Source organism: Squalius cephalus (assembly GCF_949319135.1).
Source record: "Squalius cephalus genome assembly, chromosome: 13".
In the NCBI taxonomy this organism is placed as follows: Eukaryota; Metazoa; Chordata; class Actinopteri; order Cypriniformes; family Leuciscidae; genus Squalius; species Squalius cephalus.
The window spans coordinates 16701538-16729440 of NC_137134.1; the positions used below are offsets into that span (position 1 = coordinate 16701538).

The 27903-nt window shown below is 38.4% G+C and overlaps 2 protein-coding genes and 1 long non-coding RNA gene across 4 annotated transcripts in view; 2 read left to right on the forward strand and 1 right to left on the reverse strand.

Moving 5' to 3' along the window:
• The window catches only part of LOC307170201 (complement factor H-related protein 1-like), a 34296-nt gene extending 31541 nt beyond the window's left edge, over positions 1-2755 (forward strand). Inside the window, exons 4-5 of the mRNA XM_079891259.1 lie at positions 1893-2078; positions 2249-2755. Of these exons, the coding sequence (XP_079747385.1) occupies positions 1893-2078; positions 2249-2442 (380 nt within the window). The 3' untranslated portion in view covers positions 2443-2755. The remainder of the gene's footprint in view (positions 1-1892; positions 2079-2248) is intronic.
• A 1999-nt stretch (positions 2756-4754) lies between these two features.
• On the forward strand, positions 4755-8355 carry LOC307169145. Its single transcript, XR_013823053.1, has 5 exons — positions 4755-4827; positions 4980-5044; positions 5310-5480; positions 5574-5734; positions 6093-8355. It is a non-coding gene; the product is annotated as an uncharacterized lncRNA (long non-coding RNA).
• On the reverse strand, positions 8152-27802 carry aspm (assembly factor for spindle microtubules). 2 transcript variants are annotated; one of them, XM_079889596.1, is made up of 30 exons: positions 27412-27802; positions 26605-26748; positions 24264-25713; positions 24047-24115; positions 23861-23965; positions 23640-23786; positions 23290-23526; positions 22460-22527; positions 22192-22333; positions 21933-22063; positions 21193-21368; positions 20873-21018; positions 20706-20791; positions 19536-19748; positions 19149-19353; positions 18862-19004; positions 17950-18078; positions 17660-17854; positions 13514-17209; positions 13256-13405; positions 12847-13013; positions 12598-12757; positions 11825-12034; positions 11491-11640; positions 10598-10789; positions 10131-10323; positions 9895-10049; positions 9584-9760; positions 8644-8816; positions 8152-8556 (listed from the first exon to the last, which is right to left on the reverse strand). In XM_079889596.1, exons 1-30 carry the CDS (start codon positions 27700-27702, stop codon positions 8454-8456), a joined length of 9603 nt encoding a protein of 3200 aa, XP_079745722.1. In that variant the 5' UTR covers positions 27703-27802; the 3' UTR covers positions 8152-8453. The 2 variants fall into 2 exon arrangements, with proteins under 2 accessions (XP_079745722.1, XP_079745721.1); XM_079889595.1 differs by having other exon boundaries at positions 23861-23962; positions 27412-27777.
• Between the last annotated feature and the right edge of the window lie 101 nt (positions 27803-27903).

Consider the following 27903-nt stretch of genomic DNA (forward strand, 5'->3'; position numbering starts at 1 on the left):
ACTCACCGCTGAATGCGGTTGCACACCATGTGCGTTGTTAAACTCACCGCTGAATGCGGTTGCACACCATGTGCGTTGTTAAACTCACCACTGATGAACGCGCTAAACCTTTGATATCAGATTGCGAGGGTTTTAAAACATCAAAAACCAGTTGGAGAGCCAGATAAAAATTATCTGGGGGCTGCCATTTGACTCGCCCTGGCATAGATCGTTTTTTTTGTAGCCTATTCATTTTTATTTTTGTAGTATAGTCTTGTTGTAATGGCCGACAACATGTTGTGGTGTGCTTACCCAAGACGTCAAATTTCAACGTTGAACGTCCCCGGTTCAATCTATAGGACTACCCTGCTCGTTGAAAAATGACGCCAAGGGTATACCCAGTACGTTAAAAAATGACGCCAGGGTTCCTGGACCATGCGTCAGACATTTGACGTGTAGGGAGTGAGACTGTGTTGTCTTTTTAACAGCATTTATGGCACAAATGAAACACTATGGCAACAGCTTTCTGTACGGGACAGTGCTGGACAGAACTGATGAAACGGCAGTTTCTTTTAGTTTTTCCCCTCCGTTTCGTAGTCATCCCGTGTGAAAGGGAGATTACAGACAGTCAGGTTTTTCAGATTTTCAGTTGCTGTGTTCTCTCCATTTTTAAGCCACTGCCTATGTTGAGTTTAAGCTCAGAAACTGGTGTCAAAGAACTACACTTCCCAGAATGCACCAGCAGCAGCAAACCGGCTGCTTATCACCTGATCAGGTATTAGCACTGATTTGGAGCACCTGGGAAGACATGAGGTCCTCAGTCATTTAAACAAACAAACTTCATAGAGTAGACACTCCAAGTTCACTCACTCGTAGGTTCAGTCCAAAGACGCCAATGGTTGGTGAAATGTTTTATTTACTTTCATGGTGTTTGAAATGCTGCTTAATATGTTTAACCAATCTACACATCAGTTAAACATAGTTCAAGGAACACATTGTAGCATTGATTTCATTGATTTTTTTTTTTTGTTAAATGGGTTCTTTATTCAATGTAAAAGGCTTAAGTGGGTAATTAATCATGAAATATATTTAAAATGTTTCATTAAACTTTTAAACTCATTTAAAATTCATTAAAAATGTTTAATTAAAAATGGTAACTTTTTTGTTCTCTGTCTTTAAAGGTTTACAACCTAATTCATTGAACAGACCAATCAACTGACAAAGCTAAAAGAAAAATAAAAGCGATTTGAGTCGCAAATTTGAGTTGTCCTTGTGTCCTTTGGAAATTGAACAAGAGTAGAACTTGACAGCCTACAACATTCTGGATCCTTCACTGGAAACGAACTTTTAGTAACTTTTAGAAACCGCCAAACATTTAGTCTTTGAATTTTTGTACATGGGAACAAAACACTATTGTGACTGAAAGTTTGCTAAGAAGTATTTCTTACTAAAGCAATGATATATTTGACTTGGTCAGACTGGTGGGATTGGCCTTGGATGGCAACATGTCCAGTCCATTATGGGTGTCGAAGTTTTCCTATAGCCTACCTATTGGGCAAAAGGAAAGACAACAGCCCCTTTTTCTCTGTTTTCTCTAGTTAGGGGTAGAACCAATAAAAATAAATAAAAAAGCCTTTCTACCACAAAGGCAGCCACATTTTATTTGATTATATTAATTGTATTTTATTTTTATTATTGTATTAAATTATATAGAAAAATACACACCAGATATTTTCAAAGTTATTTCAAGTATTTTATTAAAATGACCTTATATTCTCATTCTCATATTCATAATGCACATTAAATTAAAAACGTGTTCTGTTGATTTAAGACTGTTTAAAAAAAAGTCATGTGGCTGATATTGAGATGTATTAAGGCCACATTTACTTTTTTAAAAATGTCTTTGCCCTCAGGGAAATGTGAGCGACCACCACAAGTAGACTTTGCAGATACAACAGAAATGACAAAACCTGAATACAATTCAGGGGAGAGAGTTGAATACGTCTGCTTTAATAAATACACACTGGATGAGCGTCACCCCTACTCCAAATACATGACCTGTGAACAAGGCGAATGGAGAGGGAATATTAAGTGTTTGAGTAAGTATGAACACTCTAAACCATACATCAAAGACACGTTAGGCTTTTCTTACTGTATTTGTTTATCATTATTTGTAAGTTTGATGTAATCTTGTAGTTGTTCTGGACTGGTTCTGATGAATCAATGAATGTATGTTGTAACAGTGACAGTGAGATGTTGTTTGTTTCAGAGCCTTGTTCAGTGACAGTGGAGGAAATGGATAAAAGAGGAATAGAGCTGCGATGGGTTGGACGGCAAAAGATATTCTCACCACATGGGGATAGAATCAGCTTTGCATGTCAGAGGGGCAAATATTTAATAGGCAGTATCCCCCTAATGCAATACTGTAATGATGGAGAGATGAATTTGCCTGAGTGTGTGTGACAAGGAGAATAAAACATCACTGATGTATCCGCTGTACTACTGCTAAAAAACAAATGGAGCCAATCAAAAATATTCAATTCAGTTTGGGATTTTTTGCAAGAAAGATACTAAATGTAGTATCATAGCATGTCTAAAATGTGCATGTGAATAATTTTAGCGCTTTTAACTGTAAACTCGCGCTCGATCGGCCCAAAGCCGGCATCCGACCAGCGCGGAAGGTCTTTACGTGTTACTGTCTTTTCTCGAGGCAAAGTATTTGGATTAAATGCAATACATTTGAATATGTATTCTCTCATTATTTTATCTGACTCCATAAATAAAAAGGTTTTAATGATATCTGTGCATCATTAAATGTGAGAGAATGTTTGACTATTCCTTTTAACTCTTTAATGAAAATAATGTCAAAGTCAGTTAGAATAATCAAATGTAACAATTTATTATGTCAGGTAAATGTATCATGCCAATTTCATAATCAATTCAAAGATAATCGATACAAAACATCAAATGTTCTGGAATAAAGAGAAGAGATGCAAACCCAACATTAAGAAATACATGAAGCTGAGAGTCTCACTCACGGGCTAATCTGAATTACAGAAAAGGCCCCGATCTTCTCGTTGCATCAGAAACTTCTTTCACATGGAAACATCTGCTAACAATGGGAATTTACTTTCAGAGTTGACACCTATTGGGGAATAGGGGACCATTTGTCTAGAGAGCACCTTCCTTTGTGTGCCAGCTATCTCTAAACTCTTAAAAACCTTATTACCTTTTGTTTTACTTATTTGGAAATGAGACATTTGTACCAGTCGCACTGAGACATTTCAAATGATACCAAGCATGTGTAATACTCGATAATTACTCACATTAAATCATTTAGATTCTTGGGTAAGTTTTTGGTGATCTTCGCATGGGGGAGAAGGAGTGGGGCATGAGTGAATGAAATGTAGATTAGGATGATTCGGAGGTGAGACTTTCGTCTCGATAGTGCACAAGGGTGAGTTCAAATGTTAATTTCCGGAGAGGTCCTTTGTCCTCTCAGGGTCTCAAGTAGACTGCCTGACATCTATCTAATTTCTCAAGTCTTACAGTTATTTCAGTCTTACATAACCTAGATTTTTGCTAGATACTGTTAAGTCCATGCATTTATTTTACTCATTAAAGGGTACATAACATGCACAGTTTCACCTAATCTCATGTTAATCTTGAGTACCTATAGAGTAGTAGTGCATCCTTAATATCTCAAAAAAGTGTTTAGTTTTATTAAATTTATAAAAGAAAAATATAGCTTTCCGATTCTCTCCGGAAAAAGCCGAGGTCCTGGAGGCGGAGCTATAGAGTCAAGCGGTAGCGCTGATTTCCAGCAAAAGACAGAAATCTGAACCAGTTGTACTTACATGAATGGGGTCTTTTATCACTGGGACCACTCCACGTTTTAATAGCAAACGATTTGCAAATCCAGCGTCGACCTGAGCCTTGTTAATAAAACATTCGTCACTGAAACGACCAGAACACACAACCGCACTTCCTACACTCCGTTGCTGCCCCGGAAAAACAAACTGCATCCACTGTTCCTGTAACACTGGGTTCTTTGGAAAGCTGGACACGGTAAGCTTTCCCTCACATCCAAAAACACACTTTTTTGGAGACATTCTTGAACAAATCCTATGCAGCGCTGCCGATGATTTCCTGTTGAAGCGCGTTGATGTGCGCGGTCTCGCTCTCCTCTAGTCGACGTGCTCGCGGGCGAGCTTTTCCGAGAGAAATGCTCATATAAGGAGTTGCACTCTGATCTACGTCATTAGATCCACGATCTAAAAAAAAACCAGCCGAAACTTGTACCAACCCGGAAGTAAGATTTTCAGCATAGAAATTCTCCGTTATTCGTCCAAAATATTTTTTTAAAACTTTGCCCATGTTTAGCATGAGAATCTATCTCTTTAACACTGTAAACAACTCTGAATACATGAAACACCATTGTACCCCCCTTTAAACAACCCATATGAAACATTTTATAACATTTATAATGTGAATCTATTTTGAAGTAAGACTAAAGTATTTCCATCCATGAAAAATGTTCACATTAAATCAAGACAGACTGCACTTCATTTGACAAATCTAAGTAAATAAATCATTTTAAATTTTTTTATTTTATTTTTTTTTATTTTTTTTGTTACAAATGTTATCGAGGGAATTAAATTGAACTTTATCTAATATTAACACACAAACAAGAAGAAAAAAAAAAACAGGGTCACCCAGGAACAAAAGTCCTGTTTGAGGGGGCGAAAGGAAAGGGGGATGTTGCTTTCATCTACATTACACAGACTTCAACGATTCATATTGCAAGCGGTCTTAAGAGTGTTTATGAATTTGTCTTTTGGAAAACAGGTAATTGGTGTTTTTTGTCATTTTGTGTTTAATACTAAAGAAATCTTTGCACTGATTTGTGTTATGAGTCTTTAAATACCACACATTTGGCAGGCAATTTAATCAATACTATTTATTAACCTTGTAAAGAAGCCATGTGTCATGTTTTACAGCTTAAAAATTAACTCTAAGATATTTCTCTTTCTTCAATTAATGATCATGGATGTCTCAACAAAAGGTAACACACTGAAACACAAATTAAACATTCATTACTATCTTGTAAACAAATAATAATGATATGCATGTCTGAATACAGTGATTGTTGCTTTTTCAATTAGAGCTCATGTACAATAAATTCCAAAATATAAAATATGAGTGTTACCGCTAATAACGCAATAGTCACTTTCTGAAGTAACTAGTTACTTTTATAATTTGTAAGCGAGTAACTAATTTAGTTACTTTTTGGAAGAAGTAACTAACTGTAACTAATTACTTTTTAAAAGTACAACAGAGAACAACATACAAATAGAGTGATTGCCAGATATTGAGGGTCAGTTCAAACGTGGACACAAGTTAATAGTTTCATGGACAAGGGCTGAAATTAAAAGGACAGAGAGAAATCACCTGTCAATCAAATGGAGAATGGAGCAGCCCGTTTCCTAAAGACAGAGAAAGTAAGAGCTTTTGATTGGACCAAGATTTGTTTTGATGTGGAGGCCAGGGACACTAAACTGGCCAGATTTTTTCTGTTTCTTGTTTCTGTTTAGAGGTATGTGTTGCAAACCTCACAGGGAAAATTATCAGTGTCTGAAGTTGCAATCATGGACACACATTAAATCTTGCATGTGATGGACAAGGTCTGATTTTGAGAGGACGGAGAGAAATCACTTGCCTGTCAAATGGAGTGGTTCATTTCCGAAATGTGAAAGTAAGGCCACATAGGGTAAAAGCTTATAAACATAACTTGTGTAAAGTGCTAATTAATAACTTATTTTTATATTAGATGTGCTTTCTCATATTAACATTAGAGACTTGAACAAAACGTTAACCCTTGTACCAACTTTTAGCAATCAGCATTTCAACACAGGTCATTAGGGTCATGTTTTTTTTAAAAGCTTGTTCTATTTATCTCTGTGCGTTAAATTGATAATGTATTCTGTTGTTTAACACCATAAAAATACATCTTGACAATATTGAGATTCATTAATGAAGCGTTGGCTGAGTGAATTCTGTCTAAAAAAATTTAATCAAACAAAAATAAAGAGATGTCTTTGTTTTGCCTTCAGTGAGAACTAAATGTGGGCATCCACCACACCAGGGAAATGCAGATACAATAGAAATACCAAAAAATGAATACAGCTATAGGGAGAAAGTTGAAAGTTCACAATGGAAGGCTCCCCCTACTTGACCTGTGTGCAAGGTGAATGGAGAGGATATTCTACGTGTTTAAGTAAGTATGGACATGCAACACCATTTTTACCAAAGTTTGTTAATTTGCCAAAATATAATAAACAAAAAATCCAAAAGCACTGATAAAATAATTAACATTACACTACTTGTGTTAAATCGGTTAGATTTAGTTAGATGATGTTTGGTACACCCTACACAAAGCTGTATGTCACTGCAACTTAATGTGGCAAATAAAACATTTGCATAAACATTTTCCCTTTTGTCTTTAATTAGCCAATTATTTATTTCACCTTGTCTAATGTCTGTCCGTGTCATGTTTAGGATTCGGATTCAGATGTCATTCGAGTTACGTTGCACGAGTGCCCACTACTACATAAGATAGAATTGGAATGTACTAAGCCCTTGATAACTCAACTGATTTATTATTTAAACCCCTTTTACTTATAAATTTGTTTTATGCACCATTATATATGCATAGAAGGTGTTAGAGATAATCTATAAAATCCTATAGGTATATCTTTTGGAGAAAAATAAAATTACACAAATGAAAAAATACCAATAGTATAAACTTTGACTGTCTGTGAACATACTTTGTAGCTACAAGTATGCGATTAATCTCAACATATACACAATCATGCATATATCATACACTACAGTTAAGCACGATCTGCTGACGTCCCAATCAAGTTGTCTTTTGGGATATAGAGATTTTTAAAGTGTACATAAAGACTCTAGCCTGACTTCGTCATACTCAAATTCTAGTCAGAATGTGAGTCTGATACCGCTCCATAGAGATTTGATTATGGGGCGTGTCTTAACCGAACTAGGAAAAAAAACAACCTCTGCACTCAATTGGATAGACCTACAACCAATCAGAGCAACGGAGTAAATGACGCATGTCCTTCATTCATATTTTCAACCAACAAAATGTCGCGGGCGTGGCTCTCTGTTCCTCTTTTAAAACGAATGCGCTGTCGATATCTTCTATAACAGACGCGATGGCGGAATCTACACATGATGTTTCATAAACAAAGTTCGGGAGGAGCACGTACAAATAATCAATCCAATATCAACTTGTCATCAAACAATACCATGTCTAACGTTACCGAGGAAGCATATTCACTCTGTCAACTTACCTAACAACACTCCTTGACAGTTTTTCAGCATCCCTCGGTCCCTCCACCACCCCGAATCCTCACTCTTGTCTTGTTCTCTCACAACCAGGAACACGGGGGGAGTATGGCTACCGAGCCCACAGCCCTCTCCTCGGACAGCACGTCATATACGCATTTATTCTATCTTACTTATTTGTGTGAACTCGTGACATCTCATATAGCCTACGCATTTATTCTATCTGACTTATTTGTAAATGTGAACTCGTGAAATCTCAATTCTCCAGCTGCAGTCGTCTTTGTTGTAAACTAATTCAAATCAAGCGCTCTTTGGTGACGTGGGTGATTACGTAATCGCAGACCATCTGTCCATCATCGATTAAAGCCCGCCCTGGCAATTTGATTGGCTCGGCCTTCTAGGAGCCGAGCATAATTACTCCTCAATGGATCGAGTCCAGACCGAACTTCCCGACCAAAAAATTTTGTGGGCGGGGTTCGGGCTGGCACCCTGGCTATAAAGACTCACTTCCTCAATCAAAAGGGGATCAGAGGGAATTAGGAACAAACTTTCCCCACCCACTTGACAAAGTGGAACACACTTCAAAATGGTGGCAGGGATTCCCCCAATGGGAAGTATTTAGGTAAGTTCATCAATGTTGTTGGAGAAGCAGGTTCCATTGGATCTGTGTATATCAAATAAAAACACTACACACCTGGTATGTAGTGTAGTGTATGTTTTCAAAAGTATAGTAGCCTAATACTTTACTCTCGCGTTCTAATCTTATAGACCGTTATTTCAGTCAAATATGGCACCAGGACATATGAAAAGCTGTGGTTATTTTTAATGTTCAAATACAGCACATTAAAAGATATCAATTCCGAACTGAACTTCTTTTATTTACAGCATCTCAAAGCAAACATGTGCCATCTTACAGCACAGCCCCTAAAATGTGCAAAGAAAAGTCATCATCCACAATATTTAGAGATAAAACAAAGCAATAAAAATATATACACAATAAAAAATAAACACAATATTTACAAAGCCAACAGGGTGCACTACTTTGAGCAACAATGAAACACTTTGGCGGCACACAAGTTTATAACTTTTTTCTTGCTGCAATATTTTCAAGGCACAAGGGCCAGAGCGTTGGCAAGCATCTGAATAGCGCAAAGAGGATCCACGATGTCCTTCATTTTGTCACGCCGTAGAACCCAGTCTGGAGCAAACCTGAGGCAAATCAAAAGATTGGTGGGATCAGTATCTTACAACACAAATTAAGCCAAAAAGCTTTATAGCTAGCAGATAACTGCATACCTGCTCACTGGTTTTGACTTCCGTGGGGTGGCTTGGAGGAAGAAACTTCCATTCAGAGACGAGTTCATTTTCTGTTTGACTTTGTTTCTCTCAGCATCCATTTTGCACTTTCGAAGTGTGAGTCGGCAGATGCTACGAATGCGATCCGAAACTTTGGGAAGCATTCGGACCTCCTGTTTGAAAAGAGCATTCAAACAATGAAATGCAATGATATTGAGCAAGCTTTCATGACAATTTTCATGAAATTTGCTAAAGGAATGGTCAAAGTTCAATACAAGTTAAGTTTTAAACTGATGAACAAGCTGAGCTTAAATTTTTTGGAACCCATTTCCAATTATTATTATTTTTACTTGTTAAATGTTTATCTGACTATTCTGAGTGGTCAGCAGGGTTTTGGAGATTTTGAAATCCCCTCGTCATTCACATTATTGCATGCGTAATTATGCTTTAATCTCCGGACTGCTGTTTTTATCTCGGAATAAAATCTGCTGGAATCAACCCTCCTGTTGCACAGCCCAGGACTTACATAACCGCAAGATTGCTGCTGGAGTGGAAGGTACACATGCTTACAAATAGCTGAACCTAAAAAGTAACTATTATTTAGCGAATGACACCTACGAACTTTGCCTAAATATAGGAATTCTGTGACCTATGCACTATATACACATCTCCACTCCTTCGATTCTGGCTTTTTAACTGTTCTCAATTGCGCTCTATGGGTGAGCGGGCCTTTTCTTTTGCTCTAAAACTTTGGAATTCTCTTCCCTTTTAGATTAGACATGGTGAATCTTTTAGTGTTTTTAAATCTTCTCCTAAAACAAATTGTCTTATGGCTAGCTTATGTGATTTGTATGAACTTTGTAAAGCAACTTTTAAAGCCCCTATATATATATCTAAAAAAAAAGTTTATTATAATAATTATTATTAAGAAAACACCCACCATTGCTCTTCTTTCATCCTGGACCAAGAGAACCAAGAGAAAACAAGTTTTGGTGAAGATGCAGCCACCTTTTTCTGCAACCTTGTTTCCAGCTTTCTCCCGGTAGATATGCAGAAGATCCAGGAGGGTTTCTACAGAGTTGTCCACATCATAAACTGCATCAATGGTTCTGTTGTACTGAAAAATATGAAAAAAATAAATCTGAATTTGCTAAGCAAATATTGCAATATGCAGTTAATAAATCAGCATATTAGGTAATTGATACAAATTTGTAATTATTAATTAACAGCCCTAATTATGAGGCAACATACTTTTGATAGGTTGAGAAGAACTTGAATGGATAATGTGATGATCTCCATTGAAGGAACACTTCGGTTGCAGCTCCTCATCAAAGTGAAGATGGTGTGAGTCGCTCCACTTTCAACAAGACGTTCACAGCACTCTGGTGAAAGTCTGGTGGCAGTTTCTTTAACCATAAAGAGATAACGTTAGTTAACATTTTATGAAACAACCTATCCATCTCCAATCCTTAAAAACCGTGTCTTACCTAAATGTTTTAAGGCTGCAAGAATGTAAGCATAATTATGAAGTCCAAGCAGGTAGCTCAACGCTGTTGTAGTCTTGTTACACAGCTTGTCCTCTTCCTTCACCCTTCGATTTACTTCCCCGAGACGTCGCCTTATGGAAACGACTTTGCTTGTGTCATGATGTTTTCTTGAACAATGGCCCCTCCAGAGTGCCTTAAAACAGTTAATCACATTGTGCAAGAGTTCAAAACACTTTCATTGTATGAAAAAGACCAACATGTGGTCTAAAGTAGTAAGTTAAACTAGTTTGGAAAAACCAGTAAATGATGAGTAAAATACAAAATGTTCCATTTTAAGTGACATTATCCATTTAAAATACTTGTTTAAGTCATCCAATCCAGCATTAAGTATTCAATGTGTTATAAAATGTACATGCATTATGTATCAAGTCTTTTCTTTGTACACCATTTAATTTAAGACACCATACCTGTGCCTTCATTATTCCACGTTGTAGCTTTTCCTTGCGACGTAAAAGGAGGAGCTTCCTGACTGCACACTGGATAGTACCGGCAGCCTGGTTGCGGCGATGTAACCAAGTTCTCACTGCCCTCTGGGTCTTGATTATGTCTTCTCGGTCTTTAAGATATCTCTTTCTCTGCAGCTTTGCCTTAAAACATTGCTAGAAAGTTGGGGAGAGGAAGAGAAAATGCAGTTAAATTAAGAGTATTTATATTAGGCTAAATGTTAAATAAGCTAGTGGCTAACCTTCTATTGCATGATGTTACCTCTGCCTAATAAATCTGATTTACTTTTTTTAAAGCAATTTACCCAAGTTGTTGATGTATATAAAACAGCAATAAAATGGTTAATCATGCACGCGTGATTCTTGGTCATGCTAAATCTTATTAGTGACTTTAAAACCAGTGGACATGTGGAGGATGCATATATTTTTGTGAGAAACGTTCTCCAGAGTATTATATAAATTGTGTTGAAGGGGTAAATGTAATTTTACTGCATTTAGTATTGAAAAATGTGTTTTATTGAAGGAATTACATGCATTTGTTCCAGTCAATAGGGGCTTTTGCACTCGAGGAACCTTTACATAGTTCCAAGAAATAATGGTGGAAGTACCCACTTTTTGGCGTGTTCGCACCACAGGAACTGGAACGATTTTAGTTCTGGAAACACCTTTAGGGGAACTAAATTAGCTTCTACTTCAGAGTAGGGTCTAACCCAGCACAACAGGAACTACCAGTGACATAAGTGTACGCTGATTGGCCAAATGCACGCAAAATACTGGCACCCACCATTTAAAAAAAAAAAAGCCCCCAATGTAATCAAGAAATGATTTCCTTTTAACATGTAGAGGAATAAATGTACCTGGATGTATAGGACCGACGACATTTTCTTCTTGGCTGATGTAAGAGCCCAGTGCGCTCGCACAGCTCTCTGAATCCTTACTGCGCAGAGATGATGGTAAACGGCAGCTGTGAAACGATGCCGTCTTGCAGCACAAGCCATTTCTTTTACCTATAAAGGGAACAAGTTAATACTCAAACTTTTAGTAACTTTTAGCAAATTCAGTCCACCTCAATTGATTCATGAAACTTTGAATCAGGGATGGGCATTAAGTAATCTACTCCAACTAGCTGGTTGCAGAACGAGTACTTCAATAGTCAATTACTTGTGCACAACCGTACATATGTCAACTTACCCATTGTCTTGCAAGCCAACCACGCCACATAGCTTGAAGATAAACAGCGGCATTGTGTCGTCGTCTTAGATTTTCTTCCTCAACTCTGGCAAGCTGCAAGACTCGGAAACGGCGCTGTAGAATTAAGACAGCAGCTCTCTGTTGGTGATACTGTCGTCTTTGGGTAAAGCCTCTGAAAGCTGATTGTATCTTCACAGCAGCTGTTATTTGCTGTAATAAAGGTTGGTAGACAAAAAAAAATTTATGTTGAGATACTATTGTGAACAATAGGATAGTTTCTATAGCTTCATTGGTTCTTTGGAAGTTAAAGTAAAACTTAAATAGGGCAATTGACCCAATTTTAAATAAATAAATAAAGTCAAGGCCGAACAGACCAAAAGAAATGCTTGGCAACACAAGCAAAATTACACAGTATAATGTCAACAACCCCTGATTAATAAAAATGGACTTTGAAAACAGTTTCCCAGAATCTTTATATTTACAAATGGTAAACTTTAGTCAGTGTGTATTTACTGAGTGATTTCATCATTCAGTCTATTTTGCTTACTGGAATTTACACAAACTGGTTGCAAAACAGTGTGATATTTAAAGCACAACTTCTCAGAAATCAAAACTTTACTTTTGTGTAATGCTACATCTACACAACTAGGTGTCAGTATAAATCAAACGTGACTGCTTGTTTGTGACCAAGCACACTTAAGGACAGAAACATTTATTATATAGGAATGGGTAATATGTTTATTCCCAGATTTTCCCACAAAGAGAAAAGTTACCTTTTGAAGGGAATCTCTCACTCTCTGACCTCTCCATAACGCCTGGATGTATATCACAGATTTTCTAAACCTCAGGAAGCCAACACGCTGTTCTCTGGCAATCAGAGTTTCCCTCCATCTTTTTTGAATGACTTGGACACTGTGCTGTACAGCTAGGAATCTTGGAAGAAAGGACAAATAGTCATGTTGTGACTCCTTGTGACAATTTAAAAGCAGAAGCGAAGAATAAAATATCCTTTAATTTTATACCTTGCACGTTGACGTCTTGCTTGTATACATTGTCGAATTGTTGCAATTGCAGCTTGTATCAAGATGTAGTTTCGTCTAGCCAGGCATCCTCGGAACCAGGACTGAATTTTCAGGGCAGCCTGTGTTTGCAAGGCCCGTCGCCTTGTTTGATAAGCCCGGAATGCTTTCTGATGTTAACCAGAGAAAAACCAAACATAAAAATCAGAAGATATACAAACTTAAATCCATTATCAAATAGAAATATAAGCAGAAAAACAAAAGTGTGCAAGAAATAAAAACAGAAACTTGAGAGCAGAAGCAGGGTTTTTGCAAGACCAGGGTAACAGGAGTTCAGGGAAAAATTTCAGAGAGAGAAATAAAAAAATAAAAAGTATAATCAAATTTGACTTTAGGGTTGTTGCATGCTTACTTGTATCAAAACAGCAGACTTGCGCAGCTGAAGAAACTGTGCACGCTCTCTCTGGCAAAGATGGAAACTTCGGTAATGCTTCTGGATAACCAAAACAGATTCCTTGAGTTGCTGAAACCTGCGTCTCTCAATCATCCCTCGATAATGAGCCTGTTTGAGGGCAAGAAATAAAAAGCCTTCTGATCACTTCTGTTGAATTTCCAAAGTTAATCAAGTTGAAATAAAGGACAAGACAGAACACAACTGCATAGTGATTACCTGAATAGTGATGGCACTTGCCCTAAATCTTTGAAATCTTCTGTACTCAATGTGTCCACGTACTCTGGCCTGAAGGATCTTTATACTTTGGAGAGTCTTCAGGTAACTGCACCTCTGTTCCTTTGTTGCCCTATGAGCTCTGTAACGCTTTTGGAGTATAACTGCTGCAGCCTGCAAACTGCGGTATCTTCTCTGGGCCACAAACATTCTGTAATGAGCTTGCAATTTCAGGACACTTGAGCGGAGTGTCACGTAGTGCTTGCGGTGCATGCGCATGCGCACCAAAGACTGAATCTTGATCGCAGCTTGTCGTCTTTTTGTAAGTCTCCTTGCCAGCATTCCTCGCAAGGCAGATTGCAAGGTGAGCGTAGCTTGCCTAAGAGCAACAAAGCCATTCCGATCTTTCTGGACCAGTTTACGTGATCTGTACCACTTCTGGATGAGCACTGCGCTTGCTTGCATCCTAGCATGCTGAACTCTGGCACAATGGCCTCTGTATGCAGACTGAATAACAATTGCTGCAGCCTTTGCTTTCATGAACTGCTGTCTTTGGACAGACATCCTGAGGTAGGACTGGATGGTTCTTGCAGCCTTGGTCCGTCTGGCCAATTCTCTTCCCTTCATCCCTCTGAAAGACTTCTGCAGGCATACAGCAGCATTCCTCACCTGCTGGTATCTATTCAAATGCTCGTCTCGAAGTTTCAAAGCTCTGTACCTCTGCTGGAGAACCCTGGCTGCCCATCGCTGTCTCTTAAAAGCTGACCTTTGCTGATACATGCGGAAACCAGCCTGTATAATGATGGACGCTTCTTGTTTTTCTGCTAAATGTCTCCTGAACGAGTGTCCTCGAAAAGCTGCTTGAATGACTACAGCTGACTTTCTCAAACATAGATAGTTCTCCCGATCTGCTCTAGCCTGGATGTATGACCTGTAATAGCTCTGGATAATGATAGCTGATAGCCTCATGGCCTGGTACTTAACCATTTCTTTGTGCCTTCTAAAATAAGACTGAATCAAGACAGCTGCTTGACGCTGTAGTAGGAGTTTCCTCCGAACTCTAAGACCTCTATAACATGCTTGCAGAACAAGTGCACCTTGACGCATTTCAAGAAAGCTCTTTCTCTGCTGTTTCGCTGCATTTACGGCACGATACCTTTGCTGAATGGCAATGGCAGCGCATTTCATGGCTAAATACCTCTTACGAGCACTATAAGCTCTGAAGGTTGCCTGAACATTGGTGGCAGCCTGATGCATTTGCTTCAAAGTCTGTCTGGACTTCATGCCACGATAGGCTGCTTGCAGAATCAAAGCAGCATTCTTCTGTTTCTGTAGTGCTGCCACCTCTTGCCTCATCATTTTGTTAGCTCTGAAATGTTGCTGAACAGTACACACTGCCCTACGAAGTCGCTGGAAGCGCAACTTGAAGATGTGCTTTCTCACATGGGACTGAATGATCGTTGCAGCTTCTTGCTCTCTCCGGACCTGTCGCCGGACCTGCATTCCCCTGAAAGTTGCCTGGATTGCAACAACAGCTTGGCGTTTAGCAAAATAATCTCTCCGAACACGTCTCGCTATCAAAATGGATCGATAGCGTCGTTGACAGAATTCTACAGCTGCTCGAATAGACAAAAAGTGTTTCCTTTGTTTGTAGGTAAGGTACTTCCTTTGAATGATTGTGGCAGCAAAATGCATTCTAGCAATATCACGGCGTGCACGATTTCCTCTGTAAATAGCCTGAATTGTGGTTGCGCTACGCCGCAGCTTTAAAAAGTTATCTCTTGCCGCTTTTCTCAGTAAATGGCACCTGTATTGCCTTTGTATGACCGATGAAGCCAGTTTCATTGCTTGGAATGGCACTCTAGTTCTGTACATTTTGTACATTGCCTGAATCACAGTGGCCGCTTCATGCTTTCTATCGATTTCTTTTCTTAGTCTCATCCCTCGGTACACAGACTGCAAAGTGATGGCAGCTGCTCGCAAGGAGCAATACCTTTTACGTTGTTCCCTTGCACTTACAATTGCTCTGTACTGTTGCTGAATACAGATGGTGGCAGTTCTGAGAGCAAGGTAATCACAACGTTGCTTGTACGCTCTATACGTCTTCTGGATAACTTTCGCAGATTTGTGCCTTTCTGCAATCTCCTTTCTTACCATCATTCCACGGAAAGCTGACTGGATACATATGGCAGCTGTTTTTATGGCTGCATATTGCTTCATAACAGCATTTTTAGTCATCATTGCCCTGAATCGCCGCTGTAAAACTGATGCGGCCCACTGTTGTCTCTGGTACTTTTTGAGTTGAGAATGTCCACGGAAATGTGCCTGAATCACTGTAGCAGCTTGGTGCGATTTTCGTAAGTAGTTGCGAACTTTCATTCCTCTGCATGCTGACTGAATAACTACAGCAGCATTTTTCATTTGCAAGTATCTAGCTTGAATGCATTTGCTAACTTTGTAGGCTCTGTATTGCTGCTGTATGATGATAGCAGCGCACTTCGCAGCAATAAAGGCAATACGTACTTTATGCATTCGGAATTGAGCTTGAATGATAGTAGCGGCTTGATGCTCTCGTCTCAGATTTTGTCTCACTTTGGACCCCCGATATAGGGCCTGTAGAGTCACAGTCACCTGCCTCAAATGGACGAAATGGCTTCTTTGCAACCGTCCAAGTACAAAAGCGCGATGGTGTCGCTGAATGACAACAGCAGCGCGTTTTTGAGCTAAAAACTGCTGGCGGCAACTATGTGCTCTTATCACAGACTGAATCAAAGTTGCTGCTTTGTTTTTCTTCTCCAGGTCTTGCCTTACTCTCTTGCCACGATAAGCACTCTGTAGCACGATGGCTGCTCTTTTAATTTCAGTGTATTCCAAGTACACTTTCTGTCCATCTCTGAAGGCTCTGTACCATCTTTGAATGACTATGACAGCGCGTTTCATTTCCAAAAGCCGTGTCTGTGCCGCATATCTACGATAGTTTGACTGAATGATTGTGGCAAATCTGTGGAGTTGACTGATCTTCTTCCGCTCAGCTCGTCCTCGCCACATTGCTTGAACTGTCACTGAAGCGGATTTAAGAGCCATATACTCTTGTCGTAACTTTTCTCCAAACGCTTTAGCTCTGTATCTCTGTTGCAGAACAATGGCGGATCTTTTCAAACACAAAAAGTGCCTTAGAGCCATAAACCGCCTGAAAGCAGTTTGAATCAGAAGTGCAGCTTGGTGGCGGTGAGCCACAGATCTACGGACCTTCCATCCACGGAAAGCTGCTTGTAGAGCCAGAACTGCTGATTTAATCTCAAAAAACCTCTTCTGATCTGCTTTCCTTTGCACGCAGGCTCGGAACCACCTCTGAATCAAGACTGCATTTCGCTCCATTTTAGATATCTGTTGTCTGACAAGGTAGGCCCTGAATGCACTTTGAATGACAATTGAAGCATCGTGCCTTTTCTTTAAAGCCTGAAACTTGCATCTTTGAAGGTGACCTCGGAACCATGCTTGAACACAGACTGCTTTCCTTCTCATGTCCAGGTACTGGGTTTTACAACGCTGCATTCTGTACCATGCTTGAATGCGCAAGGCTGCAGTGTTTTTTTCCAGAACTTTTTTTGTATGCCATTTCCGGAAAGCTGCTTGGATAACACAGGCAGCACGGTTTTTCTTCTGGAGACTTTGAACCCTCCAAGCTTTGTATGTTTTCTGTGAAGAAAATGCAAATTGAGATTAGAAGTATAACCATAATTATATACTAATAATTAGAGGTGAGGGATATGGCAAAAATATCACGGTTCTTTTCAGGAATATCATGACTCACGATTTTATCACGATTGTTTTTCATGTTGGTTTTACTATTTGGCAAGTTACCAAGCTTATGTCCCCATTTTAAAAACAAAGCCTTACAAGCTAACAAAATATAAAAAAATAAATGGCAGACATTTAGGCCAAAGTGGTGAAGATAAAAATCTGTGTCATTATTTTCTTTATTATTAAAAAATAAGAACAAAGATATAAAAATATAACATAATATACAAATTAAATAAATAGTGCTTTATTTTTTCAGCTACAGTAGGGGTTTTTAACAGCATTCAAGAAAAATTAAATTAACAAACAAGATAAGCAAAAGTACTTACGGCATAATCCCGAACATACCTGAATTACAGTTGCAGCTGCATTTTGAAGAGCAAAATCTCGCTCTTTTTTCAGCACTCTCAATTTTTCCCGTGCACTGTATCCTCTCCAGAATGTTTGGATCTTGATGGCTGCCTTATTCTGTCGTATCATTCTTCTTCTCAAGATGAACTTCCGCACAATGGCTTGGATTTTAGTGGCAGCCAGGTTTTTTTGCTGTGCATGAAAATCATAATCAATTTAAGGCAAAAAAAATCTAAGCATATCAAAGTTCCAAGCAGCTTGACATGGTAGATAATTTATACTCTTACCTGAATAAGCTCAATGTCCTTCTGTAACTTGTATCTCCGCCATGCACCCTGGATGACTCGGGCAGCTCTTGTTTCATTGCGGAGATCCAAAAGACGGGCACAAAGGAAGGAGAGGTAACATGTGACAACCTGTGGGGGGAATAAGCAAATCACAGTTGCTTTAAATATACATATGGAAGGTATTTCTACTCAACCTCAGTTTAATCGACTAGTAAGTTTTGCTGATAACCTAACAAGCTAAATGTTAAAAGATTGCCAATGCCATCTCGATTCAAACACCCATGCGATTTTATTCCTAAATGACAACAATTCGGATATGTCTATTAAACTTTTGACAAGTAAAATCACAGCGGAACATTCAAATCTGCGTTGGCACAGCAGAGAGAGCAGTTGTCATGTATAGGTATGAAACAGCTTCACAAAAAGTATTTTTAACCACACAGTATCATTATTTCTGTGTTAAAAAAAACAGAGGTACTGAGATAAAAGTTTATAGTTCGGATATGAACAATGATGTCCATGGTAGTGATCGAAATAAGAGTAAATCACCTTTGAATGTAACTTGATGCTTCTAATAAAGATTGTATGAATTACATCGTTACACCAGTAGGTGGCGACAACTGACTTAATTTTAATTGTCTATTAATGATTAATACAAGAGAGTCCTTCAAAAACATGGATTCTCATTGAATCATTCATTCAAACCGAATTCTAATAATAATAATAATAATAATAATAATAATAATATGAACATGAAAATTTTTTCAGCACCTCAAGTAAATTACTTTTGTAATTTTGTTTAGTTGTCTATTCTAAATCAAGGCAGAATCGTGATCTACATTTTAAACAAAAATCATGAGTCTCAATGTATCTAGAATGCAGCTCTAGTGGACAGGGATAAAATGTTTTTACCTTTTCATTCGGAATAGTGTTGGACATATCCTCCGGATTTATCATAGCAGGCACCCCTCCAAGATATGACACGGCAGTGTTCACCAAATGAAAGTTACATCTCTCATTCTCAAGCAGCTCTCTGTAGTCCACTGACAGGGATTCTGAACCCAAGGCAAAAAACAAACAGTTCTAAGACATTTACAGTGATAAACTGTACAAACTACCAAACTATTGTAGGATTAGTTCACCTAAAAGTAATAATTCTGTGATTTGTTCAAAAACAAAAAACAAACAAAAAAAAGTACCAGTTTGCATTGTAGGCAAATTTTCAAAAGAGCAGTCCGAGTCACTTGAGGAGTTATTGAGCTCCAGTCTGCCGCGATGGCCACATTCTATGGTCTGCGTTGTTCTCTGTTGTATCTCCTCTGCAGGAAGATGAGCAGGATGGTAATGATGAATGAGGTAGCACAGGATACGACCATCTGAGAATGACACCGTGAAGTTTTCAGCCTGTAAAAATAATTGAGGAGAGATATAGTTCAAACACGGATCCTTTGCAGGTTATCGTACAAACGTTTTCAGGAGAATTATTACACCTTTCTCAGCAATACTTGATTCCAAAAGACAAAATATGGCTTTGGAACAACATAACAGTGAATACATGAGCAAACAATTTCTGTAATGTGACTTACCTTTAAATTGTAGAACTCAGAAACAGCATTGACCCAGTCGAGAAGAAGTGTCACCTTCTGGCTGGGATGTTCAAATGCTTGTCTCGCCTTCATTCTTGTCACGGCAACACCTTTGTTAGCCATTATTGAAGCAAGTTTCCGTTTCGTTCTCCAGGTTTTCCTGAGGAAACTGATTTCCTCTTTGAGCTGATTCTCATCAAGTAGCACTTCCACCTATGACAAAAGTTTCATAATATTTAAAGGGGGGGTGAATTGCTGTTTCATGCATACTGAGTTTTTTACACTGTTAAAGAGTTGGATTCCCATGCTAAACATGGACAAAGTTTCAAAAGTTAAGTTGTACGTTTGAAGGAGTATTTTTGTTCCAAAAATACTCCTTCCGGTTTGTCACAAGTTTCGGAAAGTTTTTTTCGAGTATGGCTCTGTCTTACGTAAGATAGAGCGGAATTTCCTTATATGGGTCCTAAGGGCACTTCTCCGCGGCCGCGCGCGCACTCGCAGACCAGAGAGAGAAGAGAGCGAAAGCAGTACGTTACCTCAAAGCGCTATGCTCGGCTTTTAGGGAAGTCAATGTCACCAAAGAAGTGGTTTTTGGTTGGCAGGGCAAGACAAGACAACCCTGCACAGATTCCCAAAGAACCCAGCGTTAAGGGAATAGTGGATGGAGTTTGTTTTTTCGAAGCATCAACGGAGGTTGTACACGACTCTTTGTTCCCTGCATTTCGACGATGATTGTTTTATAAACAAAGCCCAGATCGACTTATTTGCAGATCGTCTAATGCTTAAGGATCGAGCAGTCACGGTGAGTAAACTACTTCAAATGTCTCTCTGTGTTATTGTTAGATCAGTTAGCACAGCTATAGCACACCGCCCACACGGCCCGCCCCCAGCCGCTCGGTTTTTTCCGGAAAGACTCGGTACAGCCAATCTTTCACCTCTAAATATAATAAAACTAAAGACGTTTTGGAGATATGAAGGATGCAATACTACTCTATAGGTACTCAAGATTAACAGGAGATTGAGTGAAAATGAGCATTTCACCCCCCCTTTAAGGAAATACACATTAAAAGCATACAACTTCAGAAGATAAACATGAGTATCAGTTATCCTAATGATTTAACCCAAAAAATTGTGCTAGACAATATGATGGTACACAGCCCAGGTCAGTACCTGGAAGGCAAATATGATTTTCCACAGGAGGTTTAGGGTCTTTTCCCTGTGTCCATCCACAATGTCTCTGGAGTCAATGTTCGCTCCTTCAAGAAAATGAGGACAAATTTAGTGCTTTGTCCAGATTATGAAGCGTTTCATATAGAATTACTAGATTAATCACTCACCATGCTCATCTTTAAGGTCAACACCTTTGTCTTTCAGAACCTGCAGTGCAACATCAACATTGTGCACTTTCTGCAGGCGGCTAATAGCAGGTATCCGCAGCTTTCTAGATAAAGTCCAGTCCAGATTAAAGAGCTCCATGACACGCCTGAAAATGAATAAAGAAACATTAAGTCAAGATATATTTATATAACTTAGGAATTTGGAAGGTTTTTTTTTTATATGTCAATTCTAAACATTGGCTAGGATCACAACAGCCATGACACTTTATTCTGATTCTTGAACAATAAACATGCCAAAATGATTTTTTAATTAAACATACACCAAACGAACGCCACATCTCAGGTCAACAGCAAGATTCTTCACAGCAAAGTTGAACTCATCCAGAGGAGTCTGAACATGGGATACTGCTAGGCCCAAGTGGCTGAGGTGCCGTGATAAAATGCCTTCACCACTGAGGAAGTCTCGTGAGAACGCCAGTAGCAGATCTTTGCTTGACTGCAGGGGAATAAAAAATATAGCATGATCATATCCATGTTTAATATTGGCCAAAAACATTTAAAATGTCCACTTAATCTATAATATTTGGCCACTTTTTAACAATAGAAATGCTACAGCCACTGTAACATATTTAACAAGAACATGTGGAAATCAAAACATCCAAACTCGGAGCAAGGGTTTAAACTTTTATTTTGAAATTCGAAACATCCCGATGTATTCTCCTGTTAACGTTGGTTTATAAATGATAGCACTATGCTATGGTATTTTAAGAATTCTTTATTGATTAAATATATGTGCAGCCTTAGAAAACCATCTAACAATGCAGTTCATGGATACTCGCCCATGGAATGCGCCACTTCAGGAATTTAACTTAACCCGATATTAAATCGTGACAACCCAACACTAATCATCATATAATGAATGTCACTTCAGTTCTACTTTCTGAGTATGAATTACCATATGCAGTAAAAGACAGAACAATATAATGCAAACACTGTAAAAGGTTTTGCCACAAACTCAACTCATGCTGATATCATGCTAATATCGTGAGACACCACACACCTTAAATTCAGCATCCATGCAGAACAAACAAGGATCATGTTCGATCAGTCTGGACTCTTTGGCTTTATCCAGAAAGCAGACCAGCAGTATTAGTTTCTTTAGAGTGAAGCAGGAGAGTGCCTCCTGATGGCCTGATGAGAAGAAAAAAGAAAAAAAGAACCTGTTATTATAGACACTATTTACAACAATAAAATAGATTTAAAAAAAAGTTCACACAAAAAAGAAAAGAACAAAAAAAAAACCAGTGAAATTAAATTACCATCTTTATACAAATTGGGCACTTTAGCATGCCTGAACTCAGCGGCTATGTCTGGGTTCCACAGCAGACGTCCAAGAATAAACATGGCCAGTCCCATGACATCACTGTTGCTTTCAAGTGATATTAGCTCTCCATAGATTGTCTGAAACAAGGATTGGGCAAAAGATGTGGCATACATGAAATCATAATATAGCTAATGACTTAAAATTGATATATTTTTAGCAAGCAAACAAATTAAAATTATGCTTTCACAAACAAAAATAAATACCTCAAGTCCGATTCTTAGCCAAAGTGGATTGTATGATATCAGCCAGTTAAGAACTTTCTGACGCTCACCTGAGAAATGAAAATAAAAGGTGAAAAATAAGATTAACAAGGAAGAAACTTAAGCCCAATAAAACATTAAAAATACTTTTAACATAAGAGTGACAAGCTATAAAGAACATCAAGCACCCCAAAGGAAAAATAATAAAAATGCATATATTATACCATTCAAAGGGGTCAGTAAGATTTTAATTACCAGTAATAATTTTACTCAGCAAGGACAGATTGATCAAAAGTGATAAAACAAAAGATTTCTATTTAAAACAAATGCTGTTCTTTTAAACTTTCTATTCAAAGAATCCTGAAAGACTTGTAGTTGGACAATAGTGTGGCCTAGTGGAAAAAAAGGGTTGTGAACCACTCTGATAAGATATCATCTCGGCTCACTCGGGGGACAGGTGCACTTCACTGCAGTGATGGACAGAGCCATCTTTCATCATTCGACTGTTTGGATTTCATGTGATTTCTCATTGTGGTGGTGATATTATGATTTGACCAAAAGTAATTCCATTTTGCAAGATCATTTTCATCCAAGTAATTCCAAACTTCGTGAGGCAGACGATGACATTGTGATCAAATACTATCAATTTGTTAACACATTCCACAGCGCCACCCAGTGTATTTAATTATAACTGGAAGTTTTAGTGCTTGGGATTTATTCACAGCATTTACAGCCAGCAAAACAACGTAGTAAAATTCAAATAGTATTTTTATTTTTCAAATAATAATTACAGATCGAATATTCAACTATTCGTGCACACCCCTATCTCATACCTATGTCCTTCCAGAGATGCCTGTCCTTTCGCACAAGGAGCCTCTTGGCTTCTACTTCCAGCTCCAGTCTCTGGATGGCCTTCACCATGGTGTCTGACGTAAATAGCTTGCAAGCTGCTCGCCGAAGGCGGTTTAGCCGCTGACGGGCTGTGTAAGTTCTAAAAGACAACTCTTCTTTTGTTGGTGCTTTGGGTATGTTGAATTTTTCATTCCCCATAGTCAACGACAAGGCATTCACTAAGAAGAAACGATAAGAGCAAGCCGTTACAAGATTGCAGCTGAAATTAAATTAATTTAACTTAAAATGACAAAATATGCAAAATACAAAGAACTAAAACAAAAGCACCCACCTTTGGTAACTTCAGTTGCAACTTTGAAGTCATCGGGAGTGAGAACATAATTCATCCACCAGGTAAAGCCTCGCTCCTGCTTTTCAATCCATCGCTCATCATAAAACATGTTCTTTGCAGCAAATGGCATAGGGTGCCTTGGTATGGCTGTCAAGATTGTAAAACTTCAGCAACTATGCCACTTAAAAACACAAAAAATGACAAATGCAGTAAAAACATACCCGTCTGTGTCGGCTTCATGAAGGTCAGTTTGGCCTGCGCCACAGCCACAATCCTCGCAGGCTTTCGAGTCGAACTGCTCAGTGACTTCACAGACTGTCCATCTACTTCAGTGAAACATTTAAAATGGTATCATTGGTCATACTAAACATAGGACAAGTTAAAGTATTTCAAGAATGTTTTATTACCTTTTTGAGTTGTTTTTGATAAGGATTTCTTTGCTTGAGGTTTTGTGAACTTTCTGGAGCTTGGTGGAGCTTTACGGAAAAAGAGGTTTTATTTAAAACATTCTCAACTTGTAGAACGTCCAAACATCTCAAATAATGTACCAGTATGTCTCTTACATACTAGATTCATCACCTACATGTCCTATGAAATGCATGAAGACGAGTAAACTTGACTTACCTATAGCTTTTCGTTGCTGTCCAGATGTGGACCTTGAAGTGAATGTTCTTTCTTGGCTTGGTTTCTTAAGCTCTGTCGCATGTGCCGGAACAAAAACACGCTTTTTCGCTTGGACGTTTGACATATCTTCTGACTGACCTCGCAAAAACTCATCACTTTTTCTCTTTTTACTCTTCACAGATGTCCAGGATTGTACAGGAAACTGAGAAAGACCTGGTTGCACTTTTTCAGAGACGTCTCTGGCTGCCAAATCCGGACCACTTGACGGACTGCTAATGCTACTAACAGAGGGCAAATCTTTAGGTCGCATGGAGGACAAAAGCTGTTCAGGAGGGGATCCATATGAGGTCAGCCTCACTTTTGCAGCCGGCATTGAAGTTACGGGAAATTTGGACTCTAGTGCCACATCTGGACTTGACTCTAAGCTGATGACAGGTAGTGTGGAGATGCTGTCAGGAGAACTTGTGTTAGATTCTGCATTACTAGGTTCTGAGAGCTCCATGGTCTTCTCCAAGAGCCTACGCCTGGAGGTTTTCTTCTTACGCAAGCCAGGACTCTTGACAGAGGCTTCTGCTTTGCTTTTGGTCACTGTGGTAGAATTCACAGGAAACTTCTTGGGACCATCAGGAACAAGGGTGTCATCAACTTTATTCGACTTGGTCACTGTGGCGGTGCTAAAAGGAAATGCTTTGAGCCTAAATACATCGTGATTTGATTCAACGCCCATGACTTGGTTGGGTTTCACACAGAAAGTCAACCTTGGGTGAGCCACTTCAACTGGTGGCGAAATGACAGCAGTCGCTCTGAATGATGTTACTGGATTCGTTTTTTCAGACTCAAGAGAATCAGAAAAATCAAAGCTTGAGCAAGCATTAGGTGGGCTCACCGCACACGATAGATCTGATCCTATTACATCCAGAGCATCTTTTACAGACAGAGAAGGTTTCTCCAGCTCTCGACTTTCATCTCGCACATTTTGTCCAATCACGGGAAGTGGACTCTGAAAGCATGGGTTTCCAAACCTCTCTGGAGTGCTAGCAGGAGAGAGCGTTTTATTCAAAAGCCTTTTAATTTCTCTGCTCTCTGGTTTATGTGAACAAGGCACATTCTTTTTACCAGGCGTTTCAAACAATCTCTCTGCTGGTACTAAGACGACCACTGGCGAGTTTCTTTGCAAATGCACATCATCAAAATTTTCTGTTACAAAAGCCGGTTTTGACATCTCAGGAGTGGAGGATGGCGCATTTGCCCTAGTGCCATTGGAACCATAGGCAGACCGTTCATGATTCAATGGCGACAATGGGTTGGACGTTCTCTCTTTTCTGTATTGCGACTGGCGAGACACATGAAATGTCTTATTTGCAGCCTTTATTGGCATTGAAGCCACTTTCTTCCCTTTTGAGGGTGCCGGGACGCCCTTCTTGGATTTAATTGAATCCCATAGGGTTTTCTGAAGAAGAAAAAAAGTTTTGCATGTACTCAAATTATACCAAACACACTAAATATATATATATATATATATAAAAAGATTAATAAAACATAGGCTATACAGTACTGGTCAAAAGTTTGGAAACATTATTTTTAATGTTGAAAGAAGTACAAGTCTCTTATGCTCATCAAGGCTGCATTTATTTGATTTAAAAAAAAAAAAAAAACCAGGAAAAAAAAAAGTGATATTGTGAAATATTATTACAATTTCAAATAATGGCTTTCTATTTATTAAAATATAATTTATTTCTGTGATGCAAAGCTGAATTTTCATGAGCCATTACTCCAGTCTTCAGTGTTACATGATCCTTCAGAAATCATTCTAATATGCTGATTTATCATCAATGTTGGAAACAGTTGTGCTGCTTAATATTTTTCTATAACCTGTGGTACTTTTTTCAGGATTCTTTGCAGAAAAAGTTAAAAAAGAAGAGCATCTTTTTTTTAAAAAAATAGAAATCTTTTGTAACAATATACAACACCGTTTAAAATAATCAATGAATCCTAAAAAAAAGTATCACAGGTTCAAAAGAAATATTAAGCAGCAAACTGTTTCCAACATTGATAATAACTGAGTACCAATCCAACATATTAGAATGATTTCTGAAGGATCATGTGACACTGAAGACTAGAGTAATGGCTGATGAAAATTCAGCTTTGCATCACAGAATTAAATTAAAATAAAAAATAAATTATTTTAAATTTTAATATTTCACATTATTACTGTTTTTTCTGCATTTTTGATCAAATAAATGCAGCCTTGATGAGCATAAGATACTTCTATCAAAAACATTAAAAATAGTCATGTTTCCAAACGTTTGACCGGTCTTAAGTATAAACACACACAAATTACCTTTTTCTTTTTTGTCGCCTCTGCTTTCCCAAGCAATATCGCTTGATGTTTGACAATACCATTTGCAACAAAGCTGAGGAGTTCTCGAACCCCACCTTCTTCAACTGGTGTCCAAGTGACAGTTAAAATAATGCTGTCCTCAGGCTGAAAAATAGAGAATGCACTTTTAACTTAGGCTACTTACTCATGCCTTTCCAAACATGGATGACATTCTTTGGTGGAGCTCAAATGGAAATATTTAGCCAAATGTTCATGCAGCCCTTTTCTATACAATGAAAGTGTATATAGGGACTGGAGCAGTCAAGCTCCAATTTTGTTTTACAAAAAGCAGCATAAGAAAAGGTCCATTTATATTATAGCTTTGTGTGAAGAACAAAAACTTTTCCAAGTCATAGTCTTGCACAGATAAGTTCAGCATTTGCATACATTTAAATACAGTCTGTCAAGATGTCAAATAAGGTTTCACATCCAATAACGCTAAATTTCGTTGTTCCTCGTGTGTTTTGTAATTAATTACAACACACCAATCTTGAATTTGCACAAATAGTGTGAATAAAGGCTTTAATTCAGTTCTGTTTTCCACAGAAAATTTGCTTCAAAAGACTAGCTATAACTTACATTACAGAGTCATATAACTTACAATAGTTATGGTAACGTTACTTTTTCAGTTATTTTGCTTTACCATAACTGCAGTATGCACCAAATTCCATTACCACATTTAACGTTAATCCACAAATACACGTTTCCCAAAATGTTGTCTAGCTGGGGAGCTCACTAGGTTTTGACACAAAGCTTGTTTACTCTTACCTGTATTGTAAAAGACGCCTGATCAACAGAAAAGCCTTTGGATGCTGGAATTTTCTCCACTATGACTGTCGTTGTTGCATCCTCGGTAGGATTTTCAATTCGTAAAGGCAAAGATTTTGATGATCCCAACTTGATCGTCCCAAATGACACAAAAGGGGACCTAGAAAACTGAAGCAAACTCAGCACAGGGATTGAAGTGTTGTTTTCCTTGCCAGGTTTATCGCGACTGCAATGAGAATCAAATGTTGGACTGAAGTCCAAACACTCCGCTTTCGCGATTTTAAAAGACATGTTTAACTCAAATAAATGCACGGCGATTCGATAAATCCATGTGTCATTGATGCTCACCAACACTAAATGCCGTTTAAAACCAGTGTGCGTAGTCGCACGTTTGAATTTGAGTACAAACCAGACAGCCAATCAGATCGTTGCAGCGGATGGAATTGTCCAATCACTGGAGAGAAAAGCAAACTGAACCAATCAAAGTTCTAG

Bases quoted from the DNA above. Each gene is read 5' to 3' on its own strand.
- aspm (XM_079889596.1), bottom strand. From the start codon at position 27,702: ATGTCTTTTAAAATCGCGAAAGCGGAGTGTTTGGACTTCAGTCCAACA. The intron at 25,714-26,604 runs GTAATTTGTGTG...TTTCTTCTTCAG, and splicing joins AGGCGACAAAAAAGAAAAAG to AAAACCCTATGGGATTCAAT. The intron at 21,019-21,192 runs GTATGTTTAATT...ATTCATTTTCAG, and splicing joins AGATGTGGCGTTCGTTTGGT to GCGTGTCATGGAGCTCTTTA.